The sequence below is a fragment of the Mustela nigripes genome, chromosome 10, assembly GCF_022355385.1.
Source record: "Mustela nigripes isolate SB6536 chromosome 10, MUSNIG.SB6536, whole genome shotgun sequence".
NCBI lineage: Eukaryota > Metazoa > Chordata > Mammalia > Carnivora > Mustelidae > Mustela > Mustela nigripes.
Window position 1 is genome coordinate 60,740,999 of NC_081566.1, and position 24,200 is coordinate 60,765,198.

The window sequence follows — 24,200 nt, forward strand, 5'->3', positions numbered from 1 at the left end:
ATACAAAATGAACATAAAATTCTAAGTAGCAATAAATCAGTAACAAATTATATGCTCAGATAAATGCATAGCCTATAGATGCCATATGGTGTACGAATACATATCACACATACCTTCCTTTAAAGCTTGACAACAGTGTTGACAATATAATTGTATCTCTGAGTATCTCTGCTGTTCCTGTTTACTTTTTTCTTCTTTGCCTCCAACCCCACTCCCATCGCATGGATATGTGAATCCCTGGCCCTTAGCCCCAGAATCAAACCAAACACTCTGCGGATCAGAGTGTGCCTTCGTGAATTATTTTTGCCCTCTGAGTATTCTCTGAGAATTTGTATCCATTCTCTTATCTCTCCTAGCTGTTGCTGAAAAAATATGTAATCATTCAGAAAAATAAAAGTATAAATATATTCTTCAGAGACCAAGTAAGAAACACGTTCTTTTTTCTTTGGGGAAGAGGGTGGTTCATCTGAATTTCTTTTATGAAGACCAAGTCTGTATTCTGGCTGTTCAGAGTTCTTGTTGCTTTTTGTATGCTTGTGTGGTCTTGAGCCAGATGACATGTGGATTTAGAAGGGATTTCTATGTGTCAAACAAGACCGCTTCATAGCAACAACAATAAAGCATCTGCAATTAATTCTGGACTGGCTTCTCCAGAACTAATGTGACAACCCAGAATCCCAATCTCTAGTATGTTTGGATGTGCCAGAGACCAAGATGCTTTTCCTCCAATAGACAGTCAAGCAATTGCGAGAGGGCTGTGTATGTAACCCTCTGTCGGATGTCCCCCCACAAACAGGCATGCCCAACACGCACACAGCACACTTCTCTGGCTCTGTCCCGGGGCCCCTTCAGGTGTCCAGAAAGACTGTAAGATAACCAAGCCCAGAACTGGTGCTGTTGATACAGAAAGAAGGACCCATCAGTAGCATATTTCTTTAATCATTGTTATTTACAATTTATCATCTGACAGACGTACAGAGAATAAATAAAGAAAAGAAAATATACAATGGGTATCTTGTTTCTTTTTCTAATACAGAGAACTTTTACGTATTCTATTTTGGGATGACTATGATAGTTTCAAGCAGAGATCAATCGGTTTGCTCTACCCCTTGATAAGACACATTGTCCTCCAAAAGCCTACAAAACAAGGCCCAGAGATTCCTTCCTCACAGGAAGAGTGAGCCATGCTGGTTCAGAAACTCAGTCCTCAGAAAAAGATAGCAGACAACAGGGTAGAAGAACAGGATATCATGAGTAGTAAAGGACATAAAATGAATAGGCTGGGTTACAAACTCTTGGGTGTGTTTGCAGGAATCCTACCCAATTCCAACCATTTCTAAGCCTCTTTTCAAGAAAACAGGTGATTGCCTCATTGCATTGTGCTTTCCCTTGAGTCTCTTTGCAAATTCCTCCCTCATATGCTTTTGGAGATGTGGGTTAAGCTGGCTTGGGACTCTGATCCTTCCCCTTTAAGGGTTCTTGACAGGTGTTTGCTCAAGAAACCAGAAAGCTTGTTTCAAAATGGGCTGTGTTTGGGGCCAGAGTCCCTCCCTGCTCTTGATGGGGTGCCTTGAGAGAACTGCCTTGCTGCTGCCTAAGGACTCCAAAGAATGATACAGATCTAACAACTCCAAAGAATGATACAGATCTCCATAGATCTATTTCATCCTCAGAAAATACACGAATGGAGTATGTACTGCACCAGGTATGAGCCTGGCAACTTTTCTCTCCTTCTTCATTGAAAAATAAACTCTCTGCATTATAGCAAAGCAGTTCTCCCTAAATTCACCCCAGTTATGCTGGGTGACAAGTTTCAGTTTCTTTTATTTATTCCAAAAACAACACTCCATGAATATTTGTTGAGTGCTCACTACGTGCTTGGAACTTGACAGGACATGCAGAAAGCAGTGTGAACCCAGTAACCGTCCTGTGACCCACAAATAGGGCAGGTGAAAGATACCATCACAAAACTCACAGCTGTTTCAAGTCCCTACCCTCAGGTCATTTCTGTGTTTACATTTAATTTGGTCCAATATAGCTGTTATTCCACTTAAGAACTGATATTCAGGCAAATGAAACGTCTCTACCATTCTGACCTTTGTGTCTCATCACACACTAAAGGACTCTATGCCATTGTATCTATTCCTTCCACAAGCCGGCCTTGATGCCATTAACCAAGTGCCACCCAGCTCTTGACCAAAATACTGGTTTTAACCCTAAGTCCCCTGCCTGACACCATTACAAACCCTACTCACTTATAGGAACCGCAGAGAACCATCTGATTCTCTTGTCAGCAAGATCCATGCAGATCTCACTGCCCCTGTGTTTCCAAATCCTTCTAAGTTGTTCCTGGATTGTTCCAGTTGCTAAATAGCCAAACTAGTCAGAAAATGTGGAAGCAGTCTAGGCAGGATATTGCTTGGTGATAAAGTTACAGACAATTTGTTATATTCTCTTTAGAATTTTGTAGAATCGTATCCAGATAGTGTTTTTCCTGATGCATCCAAGCAAGGCCAGGTTCCAAATCAGAAAGGGATGAAGTGTCCAGAAACTAAATAAATACATGTTTAAAAAAAAAAAAAAAAAAGAACAGTGAAATCTGCATAAGGTCTGTAGTCTGGCTAATAGCATTATAAATGTGAACCTTCTGGGTTTGAAAATAGACAATGGTTATGGAAGATGTTATCAATGGGGGAAAGCCTGGTGTTAGGATAAAACTACTCTATTTTCCCAACTTCTTGTGAGTCTTAAAAGTATTTCAAAATAACAAATTAAAAAAAGGAAGATATGGCAAGTAAATAATTACCCACCACTTGTCTGCCACCAAGCAATACAGCTAATTGTGCCAGGGAACTCAAAATGCCAGCAATCCGATCACCGTTAACCATTCTGGTCTCTTTCCATGTTGATTCAGCATTCCAAGACACTTACCAAGTGGAAAAGACATTCGTCTGTTTCTATAAAAATGTTAAATTTCAATTCAGAAGGATTTCCCAGCATAGATCAGGATCTGCAACTTCCAGAAATATTTAGAGACCTACCATATGCTCAGCCAGAAGTCAGAGGTCTTGCTGAAGAGAACAAGATGGCAGGTATATAAATTCAAGCTCGGATCAAAGATTAATAGCCATATGTTGGAGTAATCTAAGCCCTAACTGTAAGTTTCTTCATTTTTTTTTTTTTCGGTTTTGGGCAAAACAGATGCTGTTCCATTTTAGAATATTTCCTTGGAACATCTTCCTCTCCCCCTCTTGCCGACACACCCCTTCTTCTGTTCCCCATTACTCAAAACACATGGCTTAGCCCCACATCATGGCTTTCTTGTGGGAAGTCTGGATGGGACTAGAAAAACACATGGTTCCAACGTGGCACGTACCTCTTTGCACAGATATCAAACAAGACTTAGTCTTGCCTAACTTCAGCCTGGGACCCCCTCCGAACCTAGAAGACCCTTCCCTGATGGTTGCTTACGTGTTTCTGTTAGGACTTGCTCTTCCTGAAGACTCTGAAAAGCTCCCTTCCTTTCCATACGCGGCACCTGCCTTTTCATTTCTTAATAAATACTTCCATAATCTCTATCATCCAGAATTCCTTTCTCTATTGTAGTTACCCTTTATTTCAAGACACTTGCTTTTCTGCCCTCCCTCGGACCTCTCTTCAGAGATGCGTGCTCCTGCTTCAGCGCAGACTCCTGCCTGTGCCACCTGCTCCTCCCTGCCCTGCCTTGCCCTGCCCTGTGTCCTGTACCCTCCCTTACCTCTTTTTGTGTTGCCTCCTCTCGGGTCACCCTCCCCCCGCCTCCCCCACTCAGCCACGTGCACTTTCACTGCTTCATTTTTGACGCCACGTCCATACAATGCTCATTGTTACACTGTCTCTTGCACTTGCAAGTGACCTTTCCACAGCACAAAAACCACATTCTCTACCCAGTGCCCCTTCCCACTCCAGATCTCGCCTAATCACATCTGTGTCCAGACGGCACATCAAGATGTGGACCTAGTGGTCAGCCCATTCACCGCAAAAGTATAAATTTAAATCCGCCATTCCACAAACACAATCTGGACATAAACTATTTCACGTGTGTCATGAAGAGGACAACTCACTACACAGTAGCAGGGCCCCGTGGTTGGCTGTCCCTTTTTCTGTGTCCCTTTCTAAAGCTTCCCAGCTACATTCTTCTCGTCGAGGTTGGAGCTACTTCTAAATTCAAGGTACTAATCCTTCACCGTGTCCTCTGTTGGGTCTCTTGGGTCTGTGCAGCGAGGCTCTGTGGGTCTGACCAGGCTAGACGCAAGACCTGTGTCTGTGACAGAGGAGGCTCAAAGCCGGAAAATGTGCATCCTCTTCCCAGGAGAGGGTCACTGTACGGGACAACACTTCCTTGCCAGCCACTTGAAACAGATCACTCTGTGACTCAAGGCCAGGAAAATCCAGACACACTAAGTTGATTTTCAATATGATTTTTTTTTTTAACGGGATGATGGAATGCGGTGAGTTGAGGCAGAAAGGGAAAAAGAAAGAAGCAGAGAGATGAGGCAAAGATGGGGAAATTATGTTGTCTTCTCTTGCCACACATGACATCGTGGGCACCGTGTTCATGGAGCCCTCCCAGAAGCAGGAGGATGGAGAATAGGCTGCCAGTCCTGATTTCAAGGCCCTTTGATTCTACTGCAGTGAGATGATTATGTTTATGTATCTCTGGGACAGGGGCAGGGGGTGCCCAGATGAAACACTACTTCTGGATGGGTCTGTGAGGGTGTTCCCAGACGATGTTAGCATTTGAATGGGTGCACTGAGTGAAACACATTGCCCTCTCCCGCGCGTGCCAGTGCGTGCGTGTGTGCGTGCGTGCATGTGTGTGTGTGTTGCGGGGGGCTCATCAAATCTTCTGAGAGCAGGGGGAAGTAGATGAAAAAAGATGGAGGAAGGGGGAATTCATGCTCTCTGCCTGACCGCTGAGCTAGAACATCTCCGGCCCTCTGTTTCTCAAAACCTTTCCCGGGTCTCCAGCTTGCAGGAGGCAGATGGTGAGACCCTGAAGCCCCATAACCATGTGGGCCAGTCCCTTATAATAAATTCTGTATATCTAGGTATAGATATCCTATTGGTTCTGTTTCTTTAGAGAGCTCTCTAATACATGAAGTTGTCCTGGTCAGAACAGAGGGGATAAGGAGATGTCTGGCCCCGCACATATGAACTGAGACTGGGTCTGTGGAAACACCTGATGACACTTCAGAGCACTGTACCCATGGCAGCCATGACCGTTACTGCTATAGTAAGTTCCCTGCACGACTCCTTCCGCTGACCACGATTTTCAGAGCAGGAGAGGACCAGATAAGGGAATCTGTATCAACTGTCCATCCAGTTATCCAACCACCCCTGCACATTTCAGGATGGGAGAGGCTTTAAGACCCTCTAATCCAATGTCCTCATTTTACAGCGAGGGAAATGGGCGTCCAGAAAGGTGAAGTGACTTATCCAAGGTGACACACTTGGCCTGGGGCAGAGTAGGACCAATTTCCAAACTAACGCTCTCCTGACTCCCAAACCTACAATCTCCACAGAATTAGTCCTGGGAGAGGCTGAAGCCCAGAGTCAAAGGACAGCGATAGGGCGCAGGTATATGCCAGGGTCACAAGAGCATCTGCGGATTTGGGAAGTTCACTTCTGCGGTAGCCTGGAGCGCTGCTGAAGGCTGACCAAGGGAGAATAGTCAAGTCCCTGAGCGACTGTGCACAAGGGGGACCAGGTGAGGGCTCCAGCAGCAGACCCAAGGAAGGACAACTCAAGACTACTTCTTCTGAGCTGGGGAAGTTTATTCTGTAAGTTTTTCTGATTTCTCCTCAGCAGGAGCGGAGAGGTCTCCTTTCTGGCTTCCCATTAAAATCTGAGCCGTTGTGGAGCACAGAGCTCCCAATCTGTTCTGAGGGGACTCATTCGACAACGTATCAGTCTCCACGAGTTCTGAACCCAGACCTTCACAATTCTCTTCTGCTGCCCACACCAACCCCGAGTGTGTACGAAGCAGGAACAGGGAATGACTTCTCTCTTGTGCTCACCCCGTGTCTCTCTAAAATCAAGGACTCTTAGGGAGACAAAGACATTAAATACCATCTCATATGACCTTGTGTTTGAAAGCCTACATCTGAAGCTCTTCAGGGACAACGGACTCCCCCATCCCCGTCCCCCGCCCTCTGGAGGTGGCCCGACTGCCCTGTGTGTTCTGAGGACTAGGCTTTCTCGAATAAGGAGTGGAAGTCTATCTGCTTGTAACTTTCCCTCCTCGGCCCTCTTTGGTCAACATTCTGCAAACACGCAGATCTATTCCCTACAATACGTGGCCTTCAGAGAGGGGTCCTCTAGGGGATACATCTGCCAAAAGAGCTGGAAGACTTACAGAAGATGAACCTAAGGGCCCGTGATTCAGACATCAAAACACCAGGCTTTATGGATTCAAAACCAGGGTTTCGGCGAAACACACACCTGGAAACATCTGAACGAGAAGAGGACCTTCTGCAGAAATCACAGGTGAATAGTATACCTATTGCCTGTCCCCCACAGACCTCTTTTCCCATGTCCATTCTCTGTTCAAGAATCCTTCCGTGCATGAGGTACTTTTTTGGCAAGTGACAATTCCCCTTCATACAGCCTTGGACGGACATTATCTCTTATGCACATCCTTTGTATTGTCTTTGCAAATAGACCACGTAGACCTTACCCTTGACCCCTGCCCATGAGTAAACAAAACACCCACTCCGAGAAGCAGGGGTTTTTCAAGCACATATCATCTGCTTTGACAGGGAGAGAAACGCAGAGGGTAGACATGTCCAGAGGGCCAAATTAGGAAACCAAGAAATCCATGACCAGTTGCTGAATACCAACCATTCCATCCGATTCTCCACTCTTACCGAGTGTTTTCCCTAAGCCTCATCATGTTTCCTAAGACATTAGTATTCTTCAAGTTTTTCATTCTGAAAATACGTTTTAAAAGGTGACATGGGAAAAACATTGTAGCATCTGCACATTTATAAACATAGCATATTTAACCTTTATAAATTATCTAAATTGTCTAGCCCACTATCCAACACTTTGGTATATTAAGTAAGATTTCTTTACTAGATTTTATCTGCCCTAGGCTTTTTTTTTCTTTTTTTAGTTTTTTAATGTAAAAAAAAAAAAAAAGAGTAAATATGGGTCAGGGGTAGAGAGTGAGGGAGTGGAGTGAAGGGAGCCCAGGGACAGAGAGAGAGAAGCCAACAAGCCTCCATCTCCCGAGCCCATTCAATGTCCAGATGGAGTGGCTTAGGCGTGGGTGAGCGAGTGGCCGGTCTCGCGAGAAGGACCCGGGCCATCGGGATGTGGCCAGGCAGTGAGCGCATCATTCGTCCCCTTGCTGAAGGAGCAGAAGGTGGATTTCCTGGAACGACGGACGGTGCTTGGTATCTCTTCTCCAGCAGCTGAGCATCAGCTTGTACACAGAGTCTGGGCACACGGCAGGCTGCGGGAGGTACGTCTTGGAAAACAAAAGTCCACAAAACCCCAGAGTGTTAAGAAGGGCAAAAAGGAAGTGTAGCTGCACGGTGGTGTTATCTGCCTCCCCCAGTGCTTGAGCTTGATCACTGAAACAGGTGTGATGTCTGTCTTTCCCACTCCCAGCTGGGTCCCTGTCCCCTTCCCTTGTGCCTCATTGTCTGGACCAGGATCTCCTGATGGACCACTCTGAGGTCCCGACCATCATGCCAAAGATGAACCTGAAGCAGAATGAGGACTCAGGCTGGAAAGCATGTGGTTAGACTATGAAACCCTCTGCTTATGACCCACGCGTGTTGAGGTTGATCTTGGCCGAGCCAGTCATGGTGGGGTGGGGGTGGCAAGTGTGTTGGTTGTCTCAGCTCCTCCCCTGGAAGAGGACCCCGGCCAGACACAGACACTGCAGTGTATCCAGGTCCTGGGATGTACCTGTGTCGCTCCTACTGTCATGTTCTCTGTGACCCCCTCCCCCAGACCGGACCGTGGAGAGGAGTCTGCTGACCACAGAGCCCACCTCGCAGCTGATAGGATTGAGAAATGACTGTCCCTGTCAAACGTTCAAAATGTCAAACGTTCAAAATGTGAATCCTGAAATGTTAGTAATAAAACTTAAAGTAATTAAATGTTGTAAAAGGTAATCAAGTATAAATTTGATAAATTATGTTTCATAATTAATGTATTCAGTTTAATAAATTTTTATTGACAATTTAAACTTACACCTATAGGTGAGAAGTTTACTCAGCATATAATGGTAATACTTGATTTTGACGGAGGCCTCAATCAAATACTTAACTTTGCTATTCGACCGTTTGGTGGTCGGTGAAAATATATTTGGTTCACTACTAGTCTTTAGTGAAGATAAAACAGTGGGCCCTTTTAAGCTGAGTATTCAAAACTAAATAAGAAACATAAAATACTGGAGATTGTTAGAAATTAAAACAAAACTAGGTCAACCTGGGGTCATGACAGATTTGTCCAGCGAAAAAACCATCTTATCCCTCAGTCCACTCACTTATCTCTGCACACAGGAGTAAATTTGCCCTTTGTCATGGTAAGAAAGCAATTATTTTTATAACTAACAAAGATCATTTGGATCCCCTCTTCCCAAAATCTCTAGAGTGTCAAGATAAAATGAAATTCCAGGATCTCTTCCTCTTATTTCCAACCTGCATATTGTCTTACTGCTTGTCACTCCCTTATCTGTTGCTTGCTTTGATGTATTTAAGCCTTCAGAGAATCAAAATTTTATTTTGCACAAGAGCCTTCTCCCCATCCCTGGCCATTAGATTGAGCTGCCGTGCTTGAGGGTGCTGTGGCCAGGCCACTCTGGGGAGATTCAGTGCTCCAACTGCATCAGCTAGCCTTAGGTCCTGCATCTCACAGGGATCTTACAAACCAAGCCAGCCAAAGAAATCGTAGAGTATCCTGGCCGGGAAATGGTATCCTTGTCAGCGTGCGAATCTAGCTTTTCCCAAGTTCTGAGAAGCCACGGTCCAGGCACCTGATGGTCTCTGGGCATATACGTCTAGAAACGTGGCTAAATATTTAGTCCAAACCGAATTGTTAACGCCTGCCAGTAAATAAATCCCTAAATCCCTTATTCACTTTTAAACTTATAGGAGGGAAAACTGCACAGTCTAGATCAAGAAACAGAGCAAACGTGAGAAAGAGAATCTTATTTCCTGCTATCTTGGAGCTGGGAAAGAACCTGGCGTAAGTAACCCCTTGTGTTGTCCAATGATCATGGGTTGCTGTGTGGATAAGGTTGAGTGTATGGCTGGTGGGGCAGGGGCAGGGGTAATTCTCAGTCTTTCGCATCATCTGGATCATTAGTGACCAAAGGCTGCCACCCAGGTGACTTACCTTCCAACTTAGGCTAACCTGCTAAGGCAGGGCTTTCTTCCTCTCACCTTCCAGAGCACCCAAACCCATACCTGGCCAACCCCAGCAGTTCTCACCTGCCTCCCTTGGTCCCGGAAGAACTCTCCAGTATTCTCGATGACCTGCTCATCTGACAGCTGGGAATAGGGCTGCTCCTGGCAAAAGGTGAACGTCTCCCACAGAGTCACCCCAAAGGCCCACACGTCGCTCGCTGTCGTGAATTTGCCCTGTTTACACAAGGAAAAGGAGAGGGCACAGGAGTGGCGTGTACGTGACAACAGCAGGTAAGATCCGTAGGACCTGGGTACCCCGTCCACTACCCGGGTCACAGAACACTGAAACTGCCATGATGTATATGGAGAATCTAAAAGGACAAAGTCAAATTGTTTTGACATCAAGCTATGGAGGCTGCTCTCTTGCCCTCCTGGTCTCTTAGGTCTGCTTCTCCTGCAGATGAGACCCCAGAGTCAGCTATCTGACTCTCCCACTGAGTGTCAGAAGCTCAAACTTCAATGCCTGTGGGAAAATGACCGTGGGAAAATGCCTGTGGGAATGGCAATAGATGAATGGGAAATCGATCATTTTTATGTTAGAGACAGAGGAACCTAGTTTAAGGGCTGGGAGAGGTCTCTTGAAGAATCCAGGGCTCTGGCTCCCCAGATCAGTAAAAGTCACCATCTTGAAGGGGAGACCCACACGTGACAGCAATGGGAGTCAGGTGCCATCAGCACGTGTAAAATCGTGCACGTTTCCTGTTCCATAAATACAATGCTCAAGTCCATGATGTTACTTATCCTTAGTTTTTCAGATCAGGAAAGTGAGACAAGGGAGGTTTACTAAAATCTGGAGAACAAGGCCATGAGTAACGGAAAAACTAAGATTTGGAACAGGATCCTATGGCTCTCATGTTGATCTGCTTTTCCAACACTATAGAATATCTCTAAAGGGAGCAATGCCCACTGATGACATTAGAAATGGGTGAAGTACTGATTCACATACACAGATGATAAAGATCCTTGTGAGGACTCACGTAAACTGGGATATATCACAGCATCAGGCGTAATAGTGGGAAACTGGAATGCGCTTATGTATCAAATTACAGAGACGTTAATAAATTACTGGGCAGGGCCACCCAATGGGATATGATGCGGCCACTAAAATCATGTGTTTTGAAAAAATTTAATGACATAGGAAATACTAACGATATAGAATTATATGCGCACAGTGCTGCCCCAGTTCTGTAACGTAATTGTTGGTGCCCAGCAGTCCTCCGTATCTGCAGTTCCCCTTTCCATGATTTCGGTCCCCCACATTCAACAGCAACCCAGAAGCAGAGCAGTGTCCTCCTGATGTGCCATCAGAAGGTCAGCAGTAGCTTCACCCCCCATCACGACATCTGCACAATGCACCCACTTTATCTCGTCACGTGGGCATTGAGTCATCTTACAGTGTCACAAGAGGAAGGGTGAGTACACGACAATATTTTGGAGAGAGAAACCATATTTATGTAACTTTGGACATTATGTTATAATTGTTCTATTTTATTACTAGCTACTGTTTTTAATCCCTTGCTGCGCCTGATTTCTATATTAAAACATTAAAATATATATATTACACCTTTATCATAGATATGTATATATGGGGAAAAAAGTCTTCAGTTTCAGGTGTCCACTGGGGGTCCTGGAACATATCCCCCACAAATAAGGGGGAGACTACTGTATATACACACATAAACACACACATATACACATATACACACACATACATGTATGTACATATGCACACATACATAGACATATACACACACACACAAACATATGTATAGAAAACAACCCACAAAGGAAATATGCCAAAATATTAATAATGGTTATCTTACTGAGAGAAAGGGGATAACTATATATATTTTTTCACTTTGTTAATTAATGAATCCCTTAAGAATATGAACAAGAAATACACAGATTAACTATAAATGAACAAAGCTAGATTGCTCTTGGGCTTTTCTCTGCCATGTTAAATGACAAAAGACAAAATTACAGGTACACGTCATTGTAGGAAGTAAATGTTTAAAGTCTAATAATTCCACAAATCAGCTAAGTGGTATAAAACCAACAATAAAGTGTCTCAAATATGCAAGGTCAGAAAAAATACCTCCAAGAGAGACATCTGGAAAAAAATCATGCACTCTTGGTCCAGAATACCAAGAGTTGAATAATAATTATAAAAGAAAGAATGATGAACTTAAAATAAAAAATAAATAGTAATACTCATTAAAATAAACACATAGACATCAGTCTAAATAATTCATTAGAAATATAGTTATGAAGTTAATACAGAAGAAAAATATTTTTTGTGGATAATATTTCTTTAAGTGATAAGGTTTTTTTAATAAATTAATGAAGACCAATTGGTATGTCAAAAAGATATATAGAGAAAAAAATGATACTAAATCCCTTATGATGATAGGTATGTTTTTAATCTTTTCCCCAAATTTTCTATAGTAAGCATGTTACATTTTATCAGCAGAAATAGGCAAGTGTTAAGAAATAGTAATTAAAAAAAGAAATAGTAATTAACTCACCAAAGTGAATCATCTCAAGTCAGAAAGTATCAACGTCTATTCTTTGCTTCCTACTGTCTCACATTTGTCTCTATGTGCCACGTGCACCAGCCTACATGTCAGTTGCTGAGGTAGTGCTTAAAAATGTGAGGAACTCTAGGACACCTGGGTGGCTCAGTCGGTTAGGCGTCTGCCTTTGGCTGAGGTCATGACCTCAGGGTCCTGTGATCAAGCCCCGTGTCCGGCTCCCTGCTCAGCAGGGAGTCTGCATCTCCCTCTCCTTCTTCCCCTCCCCCCAATTCATGCTTCCTCTCTCTAGTTCTGCTCTTTCTCTCAAATAAATTAATAACATCTTAAAAAAAAAAAAAAGTGATGGACTCACCAGCAAGATACTCTCCCAAGACATCCAGCGGATGGGGAGCACTGCCCGGCCCTGGATTCGGTAGTAATCACCGCTGTACAGGTTTCTGCTCATTCCAAAGTCAGCTATCTTGATGGTATAGTTCTTACCCACTAAGCAGTTTCGTGTGGCCAGATCTCGGTGGACAAAATTAAGGGAGGAAAGGTACTTCATGCCGGAGGCAATCTGTGTAGCCATAAACTTTAGGTTGGCATAACTGAGGAATAAAAAAGAGGAAAGTGGCCTATGGGAAGAGAAAGCCATGAGAGGCATACGTTCTACAGGTGGTACCAATGAACTGGAGTTTTGACCTCAACATCCCTTCTCTGTTCTCAGTGAATCTTTGTGCTTTCCCCCAGAGGACAGTGGTGCCATTATTCCCCACCAGGCCAGAATACTGACAAACTTGAATGTTTGAGGCTCCCTGTCTTCAAAGCCCAGTTTAGTGCCACAAACACAGGGTAGAGCTAGGAGACTTGGCATATTTACCTGACAGTGGGTGCATTGCTGGAGGCAGAACTGGGGGGCTCGTGGCGGGAAAGAAACTGATTGAGATCTCCATTCTCCATGTACTCAGTGATCATGCATAGAGGGTCGTCGGTGATGCAGACGGCTAAGAGGCGGATAATGTTTGGGTCCTTGAGCCGGGACATGATCTTTATCTCCTTAAGAAAATCATTCCTTAAAGGACACAGACATAGGTAAACCCAGAGGTTGCCAGGGTTAGAGAAAAGAGGGGGAAGAAGACACAGCAAAGCCTAGTCCTACCCATTATCCCGAGGCTTGTTTCCCTTTGGATAACCTTTGAGAGGACAGAGAAGTTGATACCTAGAAACTATCTTATTCTACATACCCTGGAATAGGATGCACCCTTATTCAACTGCAATCTTTTTGAGAACATGAACCATGACCTGCTCACATATGCATCCCTAGAATCCAACAAAAGGACCACCATATAGAAAGTGATTACCATTTGCTGAATCAAATATATGCTGCTAAAAACAAGTCTGCAAAATGAAACTTTTCCCTGGATATGCTATCTTAAGTGCACTGGGGTATTTACCTTTTTAAAAGCCATGGACTCCTCTCTACTAATAGAGCAAATAAATCTTTTATAAAGTGAATAATCATCCTCTGGTTTTATCTGGTGCATCCTTTTTTTTAAGATATTTTAAAAATTTATTTGACAGATAGAGATCACAAGTAGGCAGAGGCAGGCAGAGAGAAAGTAGGAAGCAGGCTCCCTGCTGAGCAGAGAGCCCAATGCGGGGCTCTATCCCAGCACCCTGGGATCAGGACCTGAGCCGAAGGCAGAGGCTTTAGTCCACTGAGCCACCCAGGGGCCCCTTATCTCATGCATCTTTATTTTTCTCATACTGACTGTTCATAGTACAGGACATACCAGCAGTCCATCACAACACACTCTGAGCAGTCTGGTCAAAGCAGAGCTTTTCAAAGCTCACGGTGGCAGTATGGTATCATTTCAAAAACAGTACTCACTTGGTCAAGACTGGAGCCATTTGAGTACCTAGTGACCACTCCCTTCAGTCAAAAAAATGGGCTCTCACCTTCCCAAGAACAATATTTGTAAGTAAGACCACTAGCCCACATTCTTAAAACTATCAGAGCAGATCAGTTAGTAATCTCCTGTGAGTTTTCTAGCAACCCTGAACTGGGAGTCATACTGTATCAATATAAAACCCTTGAAATCAATGCATTCCTGATGTGATATGCCCCCTCTTTCATTCCCCCCTCTACTCAAAATCAGGGATTTCCACAGTTTTGGGAGCCCAGAGTCTAGGTCATCCTTCACAGCTAAATTGCAGTAAGCATAGGTGAAGTGACACCAAACTTCACCAACCAAAATAATGGGCAAAGGCTTTGTTATATCCTATGTTTTCTCTTCTTGCCACTCTCTTCAATTCTGTGTCCACTCTCTAAAGGAGTCAGAGGACGTCATTTTTCATGCATACTAAAGTCTTTAAGATTGAGGTTCTCACAGTTAAAATTCCAGTTCTGTTCTCTCAACTTTCTTTCTTCTTCATTCCACATCCTGTCCTCTGCAAGACAGTGGAAACTACCACCATTCTTGGAATTTCCAATAATTTGGGGAAGAGGGATAGTAAGCTTTCTTTCACTCTGAATATCAGTGAGACAAATCAAGTCAACACAAATGGGGAAATACATAAGTTACCCCGATGTACAAACTTTTCTGAGACAGAGACAACCAGCTTTCAACCAGCATGCTTCTCTGGGTGAGGATTAACTCACCATTACTGGAATGGAAAGGCTGTTAGACAACAGAGTGTGGCTGGAAACTGCAATTTACGTAGTAAAGGATCCAAGAGACTATTAGCCAGTTTGGGGCACTGCTAAAAGACTGTAGGATCCTTTTGCTTTGAGGTCCATGGATACTTTGCCAAGTAGAGGTAGCTTCATTTTGGGGGTTGCTGGGCATTGAGGAAAAGGAGCATAAGAGCAAAAGAGAAAAAAAAAGGAATAAGAAAGTAAATAGAGACGCAAATAAAGGACAACAGAGGAGACTTAGCAAGAAAGTTGTGTGTGAACAACGAAGTCAGCCAAGGAGGCGGTAAAGACATTCAGGAGAACGTCTGTGTGTCATGGTCAAAGGAGCACATATTCGGGCTGTTGTGTGTGTTGGGAAGTACAGCTCTGTACAAAGGGAATTTGGAAGTCAACATGTAGCTAATTCAATGGAAAGCGGACATCTGCGTTTGCCAGAGATAGTGAAGACAGATGAGGACTACAGGCCCATCAGGAAATGAGAGCACAAGAGCGAAAGGTGAGGCAGCTCACAGACCTTCCCATCTCAAAAGAAAAAAGTTGCTCACAGGTTTCCAGGACTGTTCCTGATCCTGAAGGTGAAATACATAAAGGAAAATTCAAAATGCGGACCACAGACCTGGCATTCTTGTTGGCATCTGCTCGGAGCATTTTCACGGCCACCAGGACAGGCTGGTTGGCACTGACATCTAGGGCAAAATCTTTGTCTTTGAATTTTTCCATCCCCTCCACTTCACAGAGATGAACCTAGACAAAAGTCATCTAGTCTCAGCATCATCGTTTCTCCTGAAGATGGCTCAGTACTCTTGCTGGGCATTTTCGGGAGATAAACTAACTCTTACAACTCAAGCAAAATCATCAAAAACTGTTAAGATACATATAGCATACCTTTACTTCAAATAGCCGAGACAAACAGGGGGTAAAACCCAGCTAGTATGACATGTTACTACTTTATAAAAGATATATACATTGATTGGAACATTAAATATGTGAACAAATCTACAACATAGCGTTTTATTCCAGTAGAGTCCACTATAAAATGTTGCTCAGCATAAATGCTCCCATTTTGATTCAAGGAAGTTTAGTTAGTGGTTCATATGAAACAGATGGCAATTTCTTCTCTAAGGTAGTCCCTTAGTGTGGCGTTAGGACTACAAGTAACCCCTACGTATGAGTAACAGAATAATGAGCATGTGTTTTCAACCCCGGGAACGGAATGACATCACGAAAAGATGCCATGAACCCTTCCACCAACACCAAACCCATGCAAGGGCAAAGTGTGCCACCCACACTGAAAACCGAGAACACGTTCTTCTATTTCATCTGGAGTTCAGATGGCACCGTTAAAGGGCTCCTGTTGCCACTTAAATCATGGCTTTGGATTCTCAGAAGGTTCACGTGACTGACGTAAGAGTGCAAAGTCACTATGACATGCATCGCTCAGAGGGTGACCGGGAAGAGTGCTCCTCCTTATCTCAATTGGCAATTCATCCCCTCGTGGCTGAGTCTGGGACTCAAGTCAGGGGCGAGGTTGTTTTTGACCACTTTACACGTAACTCCCATGGAAAGGAGGAAAACAAAGTGGCTATCAAGTAGCGGGATGTTCTTGGACAGTTTATCAAAGATGATCACATCTTACTTGTCCCCACCCTCTCTGTAACTTATTGTAAAAAAAAAAAATTGAAAATACTGAGTGTTTTTCATGATATCTGAAGTCTAGTGACTTGCTGGCTTTAAAAACTCCTATACAGAAGTCAGAAGACCCAGGAACCTTTGTGAGTTCTTTCACAAGAGCGAGGTGGACCCAGTTCCAGCCTTCTAGAGGACAAGGCAAGGACAGATGAGGGAAGGAGACATTCTGGTACAAATCCACTTTGGAAGGGGTACTTTCCTGCTCTCCTGGCCATTTTTATTCAACTACTATCTTTGGGATACCAAGAACTAAAGACCCCACGAGGAGATTCAACTTACCTCCCCGAACTGGCCTTCTCCCAGCTTCTCCTTGAATGTCAGGAGTTTCCTGGGGAACTCTTCCACGGCCACATCCTTCCCTGAAAGCAGGTCCATGGTGACAGCAGGCACTGAGTAGGTGTTGCCTCCGGTCACCCCCTGCAGGTTCACGATGTCAGCCTCTGCGTAGTGGGGCGCTCCCTCCGGCCCGCTAGGCTGGGCAGGCTTCACAATGCCACTGCAGCCTGGGAAGACACCTGCAGTGAGTCTGACTCCAAGGGCCATCTTTGGAGATCCTTCCAGGAAGAAAATCTGAGAGGAAGGCTAGGACATGCCCCAAAGACAGCCTATGCTACTCCACGCCATTCTCACTCAGAGAAGGGTTCCCCTAGAGACTCTTTCTTGTGGCCTTCAGAATGTGGAACATCATTTTCTCTCTTCTTCTCAAACTGTGTGATCATTAACCACCTCCTTGACTAATTTGAGGGGATCATGGTGAAACTAGAGGACAGTTCGTGTTACATAAGGGCAGTAGTATTAAAGTTGGAAGACTTCATCACATGTTTCTTTAAGATACTATCATTGGTTTAACAACCTACTTTAGAGATTAGACAACGTTCTGACGATCTAGTTTAAAGCACACCTTTTCTTACAAAAAATTAAAATATGAGGGGGGAAATGTTTTAAGACTTTAGAAAACAGGTAAATTACTTTAGTCTAGCCTAAAATAAATTAGTTTATTCTTGCTATCTTGCTATCTTCCTACAACTCCCTGAGTTCAGTGTGCTTCTTCAATGTTTGCTTTCCACTGAGCCATGAATACATGTGAGCTTCCTCGCTTCCTTTGGAAAGACCCCTTGAAAAGCTTATGCGCTCCCACTCTGTCCTGTCTGCTCCTCCAACTGACTCTCCCCTGAACACAAGTTCTTTTACTGACTTGCATCACTCGTCAGTTGCTGACCTTATGGAAAAGCTGCTCTGAGCCTCAGTGATGACCCCAGAATCCCTTCTGATGTCATTCTGCAGCATGTTAAAAAAAAAAAAAAGAAAAAGAAAACCACTGGAAGTGAATCAGTTGTCCCTGTTTTACCAAAGCAGTACTTTTCCTGAAGAAAGGCAAGAAATATTTGCTGTTGTAAGAGATCTTGTATTAGTCAAATAAATTTCCACCAAAGAGAAATAAACAAAAATTAGATAAACTCTTGAGGGCCAGAAAATTGGGAATTCTAGGATGTCTTTAGTTTCATTAGTTTCTTTTCTCCAGGTGAAATGCTAGTCCTGAATCTACCACTAATGATGTTTGGTATTGGGTGAGTGGCCTATCTGGGCCTCCTCAGCTTCTTCTTATGGACAATGAGGATACCAGACTAGCTGGACCAGTCTGGCATAGCACTTTAGTGACACCCTTTATTTATTTTCTTTCTCTTCTGACCTGAGAGTCCCTTTAAACACCGACTATGTGATTAAACACCTTAGCACTCAGATTGAGGTAGGAGCAATAGCAGATCAATCTAGAAAGAGAGCGTGGACTTCTCAGGGAAACGTGGACTGCTCGTGACAAAAACCAGATTTGGTTGAGTAGGAGTCAAGTGTCACGCCTTCATAATGCCTGTCAAGACATCTCCCTCATTCTCTGCCACGATGTCATCCTCACCTGACTCTTCTTCCCCTGGAGCAAACTCTGGGAGTTTTCGTATCAACCGCGATGGCTCCTGGTAGTCAGGGCGAAGGGGAAAGATGCGATCATAAGTGGAATTGGACTCCTGCTCACTTGGCGACGAGGAGCGGTTATTGTTGAACATGCTGGACTCGCTGGGCAGGGAGAGGCTGACTGTCATTTCATCATCTAGCATCCTCCGGGAAGCCTGAACGAGAAGGATGGGGAAGGCATATTGGCACAAAGGGGATGGGGTTTCCTCCTCTTCTGAGACCCAGGCCTTCCACTTGGGTGGAATGCCTCTCTATTACTCTTCAACTCGGCAAGTGTCGCGAGTGACAGGGGTGTAGTCTGGCTCCCCAAATGCCTGGGTCATAGAAACTTAGAATAATCCTTCATAGATTGCTTCAAGGCAGAAATTGACGCCCCTAACTTCCATGTTGCCAATATTAATTAACTTTTATTGAAGCAATATAAGCATTATTTACCTGACACTATGAGAACCTATCAGTTACCAATGAAAGATCTTCTCAATCTTGCAGAGTTTTCAACGTTCTATTAAATAATAGGCTTTGGCAGACTTATCCCTTAATTGGTTTGATCTTGTGTAGACACATTAAAATGCTCATTCATTCAACAAATTCACTGTTACATGGTGGATCAATAGTCTGGCACTGCAGGTTAGGGTAATATGCCCTCGATCCAGCATTTTTACTAATCAAAAATAAAATGGCTATAAAAATGGGAAAGGAAATCCCTGGAAATAATGAGGTGAATTATACCTAATAAAGGAAGAAAAAGAATAAAATAACAAATTGTTCTGGCATCCTATCCAATGTGACATACCTGCTCCTTCCAGAGGAAAATGCCAGAATCTGAATACATGTGACTACTTGGATTTGAACGTGTAAAATATCCCACTCCAACAAACACACTTCGAATGCTCAATGGAGAGACCTAGATATCTACTTTGTTCTCTGGACTGAAAAGTCCTTTGTTGCAGTAATACCCCCAATACTGAGCATGGAACCCAGCACATTGTAGGTACTCAATAAATATGGGTTAACTCTCGCAAAGGAAAAATGTTAAGGACACTACCAAAATGATCCTACAAATATTGATTACTCTAAAGCTATTCTGAGTAATGTTTCTTGAAACATATAGATACGCTTAAGGGTTTTACACACACACACACACACACACACACACACACACACATCTGTCCCTGGGGAAAAAATCTTGTGCCATTCCAGAGCATCTGGAGTTTTATTACTAGGATATGCAGGGTAGAAAGAATTTCTTGAAGGACCAAGTTAAGTATTTCAAGGCAAAATTGTTGCCCTCCCTTTTATTTGAAGGGTCTCCAATCCAACACTCCTCTTCCAGCCCATGGAAATATTCTAATCAGACTCTGAAGAAAGACCCAGAGAAGTATGGCAAATTCTGGCTCCAATGAAGAGAAAAACAGTCGTAGAATAAATAACACAGATTCCCTCTTCCCAATTAAAATGGAGTCATAACAAGATACTCAGTAAGACACACATCAGCTTCAAGCCATCCCATGAACCTTCAGTCCACCAGCTTCTACTACCACCAGCACTCTTCGTTGTCCCTCACCCTGAATTTAGATACCCAGTGTGCTCCAGCATTCTAGAAGAAAGGTTTTGAACAGCCTCACAGTTCAGAGTTTCTAAAACCTCTCAGTCCCACATCCATTTGAACTCATCGATCAGTGCAGATCTCCATGGTCAACTCTAGAAACACTCAACCATCAGCAGACCCCAAGATCATCAGATACTTAGCAGAAGTGCCCAGAGAATTGCTATCTAGCTTAAGAAGCCAAGAAAAGTCATACATACTCTATCTTTGGTGGAATAGATATATATTGGAAGGAAAAAAAGTTTACAAATTTCAAGACTGACAATTGGAATGAGCATAGAAAATAGGATACCAGTTGTATGACCTTGCACAAGTGACATTTTCTCAACAGAAAAAGCATTAAATACAACCACTGGGCCCAGCTCACTGTTATTCAATACGGTCCAAGTAAAATAATACATGTGAAAAAAGGCCTTGCAGGTTGTCAAATGTTAGACAAATGTGTAAATATTACTCAGGTAAGTTAGACTGGACAAAGCAAATCTGAGGAGGGGCCCAGAAAGATGCATAATCATAACTCCAAATACATAAAGAAGTAGAAATAGGACTATGAAAAAGTTGGCTTGGATATTGATGAGGTTGAATGTTTTTCTGTGCGTGTATGTGCGCGCACACACACACACACACACACCCATGCAAATAGTAACAGAAGAGAAGGAACAGCATTATCAGATATGTATGAGTTGTTCATCTGTTAATTTTTTCAAAAAATACAGATGCATGCACTCCTCTCCAAAGTGCAAAGATGAACTTTGATCCTCCAAAGTGGATCAAAACCTTCAAGCGAGATGTTTGAGTTGAGATTGAATGGATTAGGAATAGTTTTCTGAGTTTTCTAGGGAGCTTCCAAAATCCCCATTCTAAACATGAGAAAATGGGCTTAGCTTATTCTATTCTGACTCCCTTTAGCACCAAGCTTCACCACTCCCATGCTTCTTGGTGGCCTCAGTTAACACTCTAAGTATTTACAAGGTCTTATATTTGCCTTTTTCTCCTTGGGTAACAGTAGCTTAGGCGAGGGTGAAGTGGCTTCCTATACCATGACTGTTCTGCACTTCCTCACCTTCTCCAGCATTTTCTGCCAGAACTGCCTCCAGAGGATGATGACAATGATGGCCAGGAGGATGAAGATGATGGCCACCAAGCAGCCAATCAGGATCCGTGTGTTGCTGTCATCGACTTTAAGCATTGGATCTGTGACCAGGAAGAGAAAGAGGGAGAACACCATCATCTCATGGGGCAAGGAAAGCATGACAGACTGAACTAGAGACAGAAAGGTAGAACATTTTCCTTCCAAGATAATTCCACAAGATGCCACCTTAATAACTTCTGCTTAGTTTTGGTCTTGCTACTCTTGTATGCCTTTGCTCCTCCACTGTACATGCCTCCTTCTCCTCGTGTATCAGACTGGATAATGGAGAGGTTTTCCATTCATGCCCAAATTTTGCTCCTTTATTCCACAGCCTAGGTCTACTGGCTCACAATCACACCTCATGATAAATAGGTGAGGAATCTCCTTTGGAGACACTTAATATTGTGTGTTTCCCAGATTGCTGACTCATATGGCCAGTGACCATCTGAAGTACAGGGTACACTTCTGCATATATCTCCAATTAGAGAGAATACCATTTCATTTAATGGGCTTCCATCCATTCATTGAGATCCCCACTATGGGTCTTACCTAGAAAATGTCCCTTTCCTTGTTTCCATTCTAAGCTGCCTAAATTCCATGAAACAATTGGAACAACTCCAGACTCTGCTTTAGCTGAAGAATCACATGAGCTGGCAGTAAGGAGAGTGAGTTTGGGCCGTTTACTTTGAAGCCTACCTTTCCAGAACCACCCTTTATGCAAAGCCACATGGTATAAAGCCTCCCACACAGTCGGATCCTTGCAAAATCCCCACTTTTTTTCATCCTGTAGAAGGTCCCTTCAATTTTAACTTCTATAACTAGATATCACACATACCATAGGTTGTGGGTGCCACAGGTGAGGTGGGCAGGGCTCCAGAGTTGTTGTACATTGCAGCATCTGTTGTAAAACAAGCATGAGTCAGAGCTGGGGAGAAGACAACTAAGTATTGCTTTTCTGGTCATAGATTGTGACCCAGAACACTGTGAAATCAATCTAGTGGGTTGCCATCAGCCTTTCTTAAAAATGAACTCATAGAATATTCTAAATAAAAAAAAAAAATCACCCTTCATCTAGACAGTAAGGGCAATTCTTCTTCTGTAAAGTATTTGTTTAAATGGTACAAGGTGGGATGGTATAAGAAAGTTTAAGAAATGGTGGTTCAATGGGCTGGGACCACACATTAGCATAAAACATACACAGGAAGTCAGACCTGTAAAATGGAGAGAACATGATGGGTATGCAGGCATGGGACAGACATAGTGCTAAGAGGTTCTTTCCTTCAAGGAAATTAAGTTGTTTTCACTATGCTCATTGACCCAGCCCTTTAATTTATAAACCAAGACTTCACCCTTATAGGTAGATTATTGATACATGTTCTAAAACTAGACCCCCAAAATGTATTTGCTATATTGACGTTGGCAACTCATTTCACCCTTTGATTTGTGTAACCAAGGAGGTCAAGAATTAGAATATGCATTTCCCTTTAAGGGGCATGTTCTCCATAAGTCCTAGTTTTTCTTCTTCTTAGAACTAAATTATGCAGATTGGGAGGTAGCTTACATCCACGTGTAATTTTCTGTGTTGGGTTCTCAGGCTCCAGTGGAAATGAACATTATCATGACATCAGATTTAAAACTCAAGAGATCCAAGGAGTCAAGAACTGTAGTCCATAGTGGCAATTGGATATAACGAGGTAAGTATACTAATTACTCTGCCAAGGGAATAGGATCCCTGAGACTGGATGAGAATCTGTGGTCTTCTAGTTAAGACAATGTAATGACACTGATTTTGAACATCTAAATCTCTGATCTTAATAAATGCTCCATATAAAATAATCAATCCATTTATTCTTAAATTAAATCTTTATAACAGAAGACACTGAGGCAGCAAACATGTTTTTCTAAACAGATGTTCTATTTCCTTGTCAGGACATGTTATGAGCAAACCATATTTAATTTTCTTCTTTTAGAAATTAAATCAGGAGCACCTGGGTGGCTTAGTCAGTTGAACATGGAGTCTGCTTGTTCCCTACCCTCTGCTTATCTTCCTCTCTCTCTCATAAATAAATAAACAAATACATAAATAAAAATTAAAAAAAATAAAAGTTAAATCGGAAACATGGGGTCTTCTGCTTTATCTTTATACTAGTCTCTTTTGCCTTTTTTTTCACCTATACTTTTGCCCAGGTCCAGTGCAAGGCTCACTCTTTTGATTGTTAAAAAGCCACTCTCTACTGACCTCTTTCTTGGTCACTTATTGTTGGTATCACTTTGAGCATCTTTCTAAAAATCATTGTGTGGGTTTTGTACCCCATCTACACTGCAATGGTATAGACAATGCCCCAAATGCCTTTTAACTTTCCAGCACTCAGTATAATCCTTACTGCCCAATTTGTGGTCTCTAAGGACCATTCTCTGCTAAAAGGAACCACGACTTCTTAAGGAAATGGTTGGCTTCATTTCTGGAACACAAACGTTCAAAAAGAACTTGGGTAATTTTGTTCTTCCAGAAAATAAAATATTCATCAAAGTCTTATAGGATCAGATCCAAAGAACACAGAGCCAGCTTAAAGGTGTGTGTTCTGATCAAATGTAAGACAGTATGAGCACCAGAAAGAATTAATAATTGCAACTGATTAAACATACAGAATTTTTTTTTTAAGCAATGAGTCCATAATGATACTAAAAAGCAAAACAAGTATGAAAAGCAAACACATGAAAAACCTATTTAGACATTACTGAAGATTGCTAGGGCATCAACTCTGAAAATCGATGAAGAGAAAAAATTTAATCATGTATCCTGCCCTTCCGATGTGAACTCTATCTCAGAGTAAGCAAGTGCATGAGGAACAGTTCTACTAGTCAGAAGAAATTCAGCTGATAAATGCAGAAGGAATGCAAGAGCTAGAAAATCACTATTTAGCAAGCCCTAATAAAATAAATAACTCAAGCAGTTGTCACCAGTTTGTGGTGATAACCTGAGCCCAGAAATCAATCTTAGCATCACAAAAGGTGAGAGGATATAACACTACATCCCCACGATGAGGTTCAATAGCATTATCTATGATGATGTTCAAAGGACACAGCTAAATTAAATATGTTAAAAAATTTTTTAAAAGGATACAGCATT

At 42.8% G+C, this 24,200-nt stretch overlaps 1 protein-coding gene across 4 annotated transcripts in view; it reads right to left on the reverse strand.

The window, feature by feature from the left end:
• Nucleotides 1-919: 919 nt before the first annotated feature.
• Nucleotides 920-24,200, reverse strand: part of DDR2 (discoidin domain receptor tyrosine kinase 2) — a 149,314-nt gene continuing 126,033 nt past the window's right edge. For all 4 annotated transcript variants that reach the window (XM_059413424.1, XM_059413425.1, XM_059413423.1 and 1 more), the window contains 9 exons: nucleotides 21,906-21,968; nucleotides 21,002-21,132; nucleotides 18,277-18,487; nucleotides 16,644-16,867; nucleotides 15,292-15,419; nucleotides 12,858-13,049; nucleotides 12,351-12,585; nucleotides 9,489-9,638; nucleotides 920-7,513 (listed from right to left, as the gene is read on the reverse strand). In XM_059413424.1, coding sequence (XP_059269407.1) covers nucleotides 7,379-7,513; nucleotides 9,489-9,638; nucleotides 12,351-12,585; nucleotides 12,858-13,049; nucleotides 15,292-15,419; nucleotides 16,644-16,867; nucleotides 18,277-18,487; nucleotides 21,002-21,132; nucleotides 21,906-21,968 — 1,469 coding nt within the window. In that variant the 3' untranslated portion in view covers nucleotides 920-7,378. The remainder of the gene's footprint in view (nucleotides 7,514-9,488; nucleotides 9,639-12,350; nucleotides 12,586-12,857; nucleotides 13,050-15,291; nucleotides 15,420-16,643; nucleotides 16,868-18,276; nucleotides 18,488-21,001; nucleotides 21,133-21,905; nucleotides 21,969-24,200) is intronic.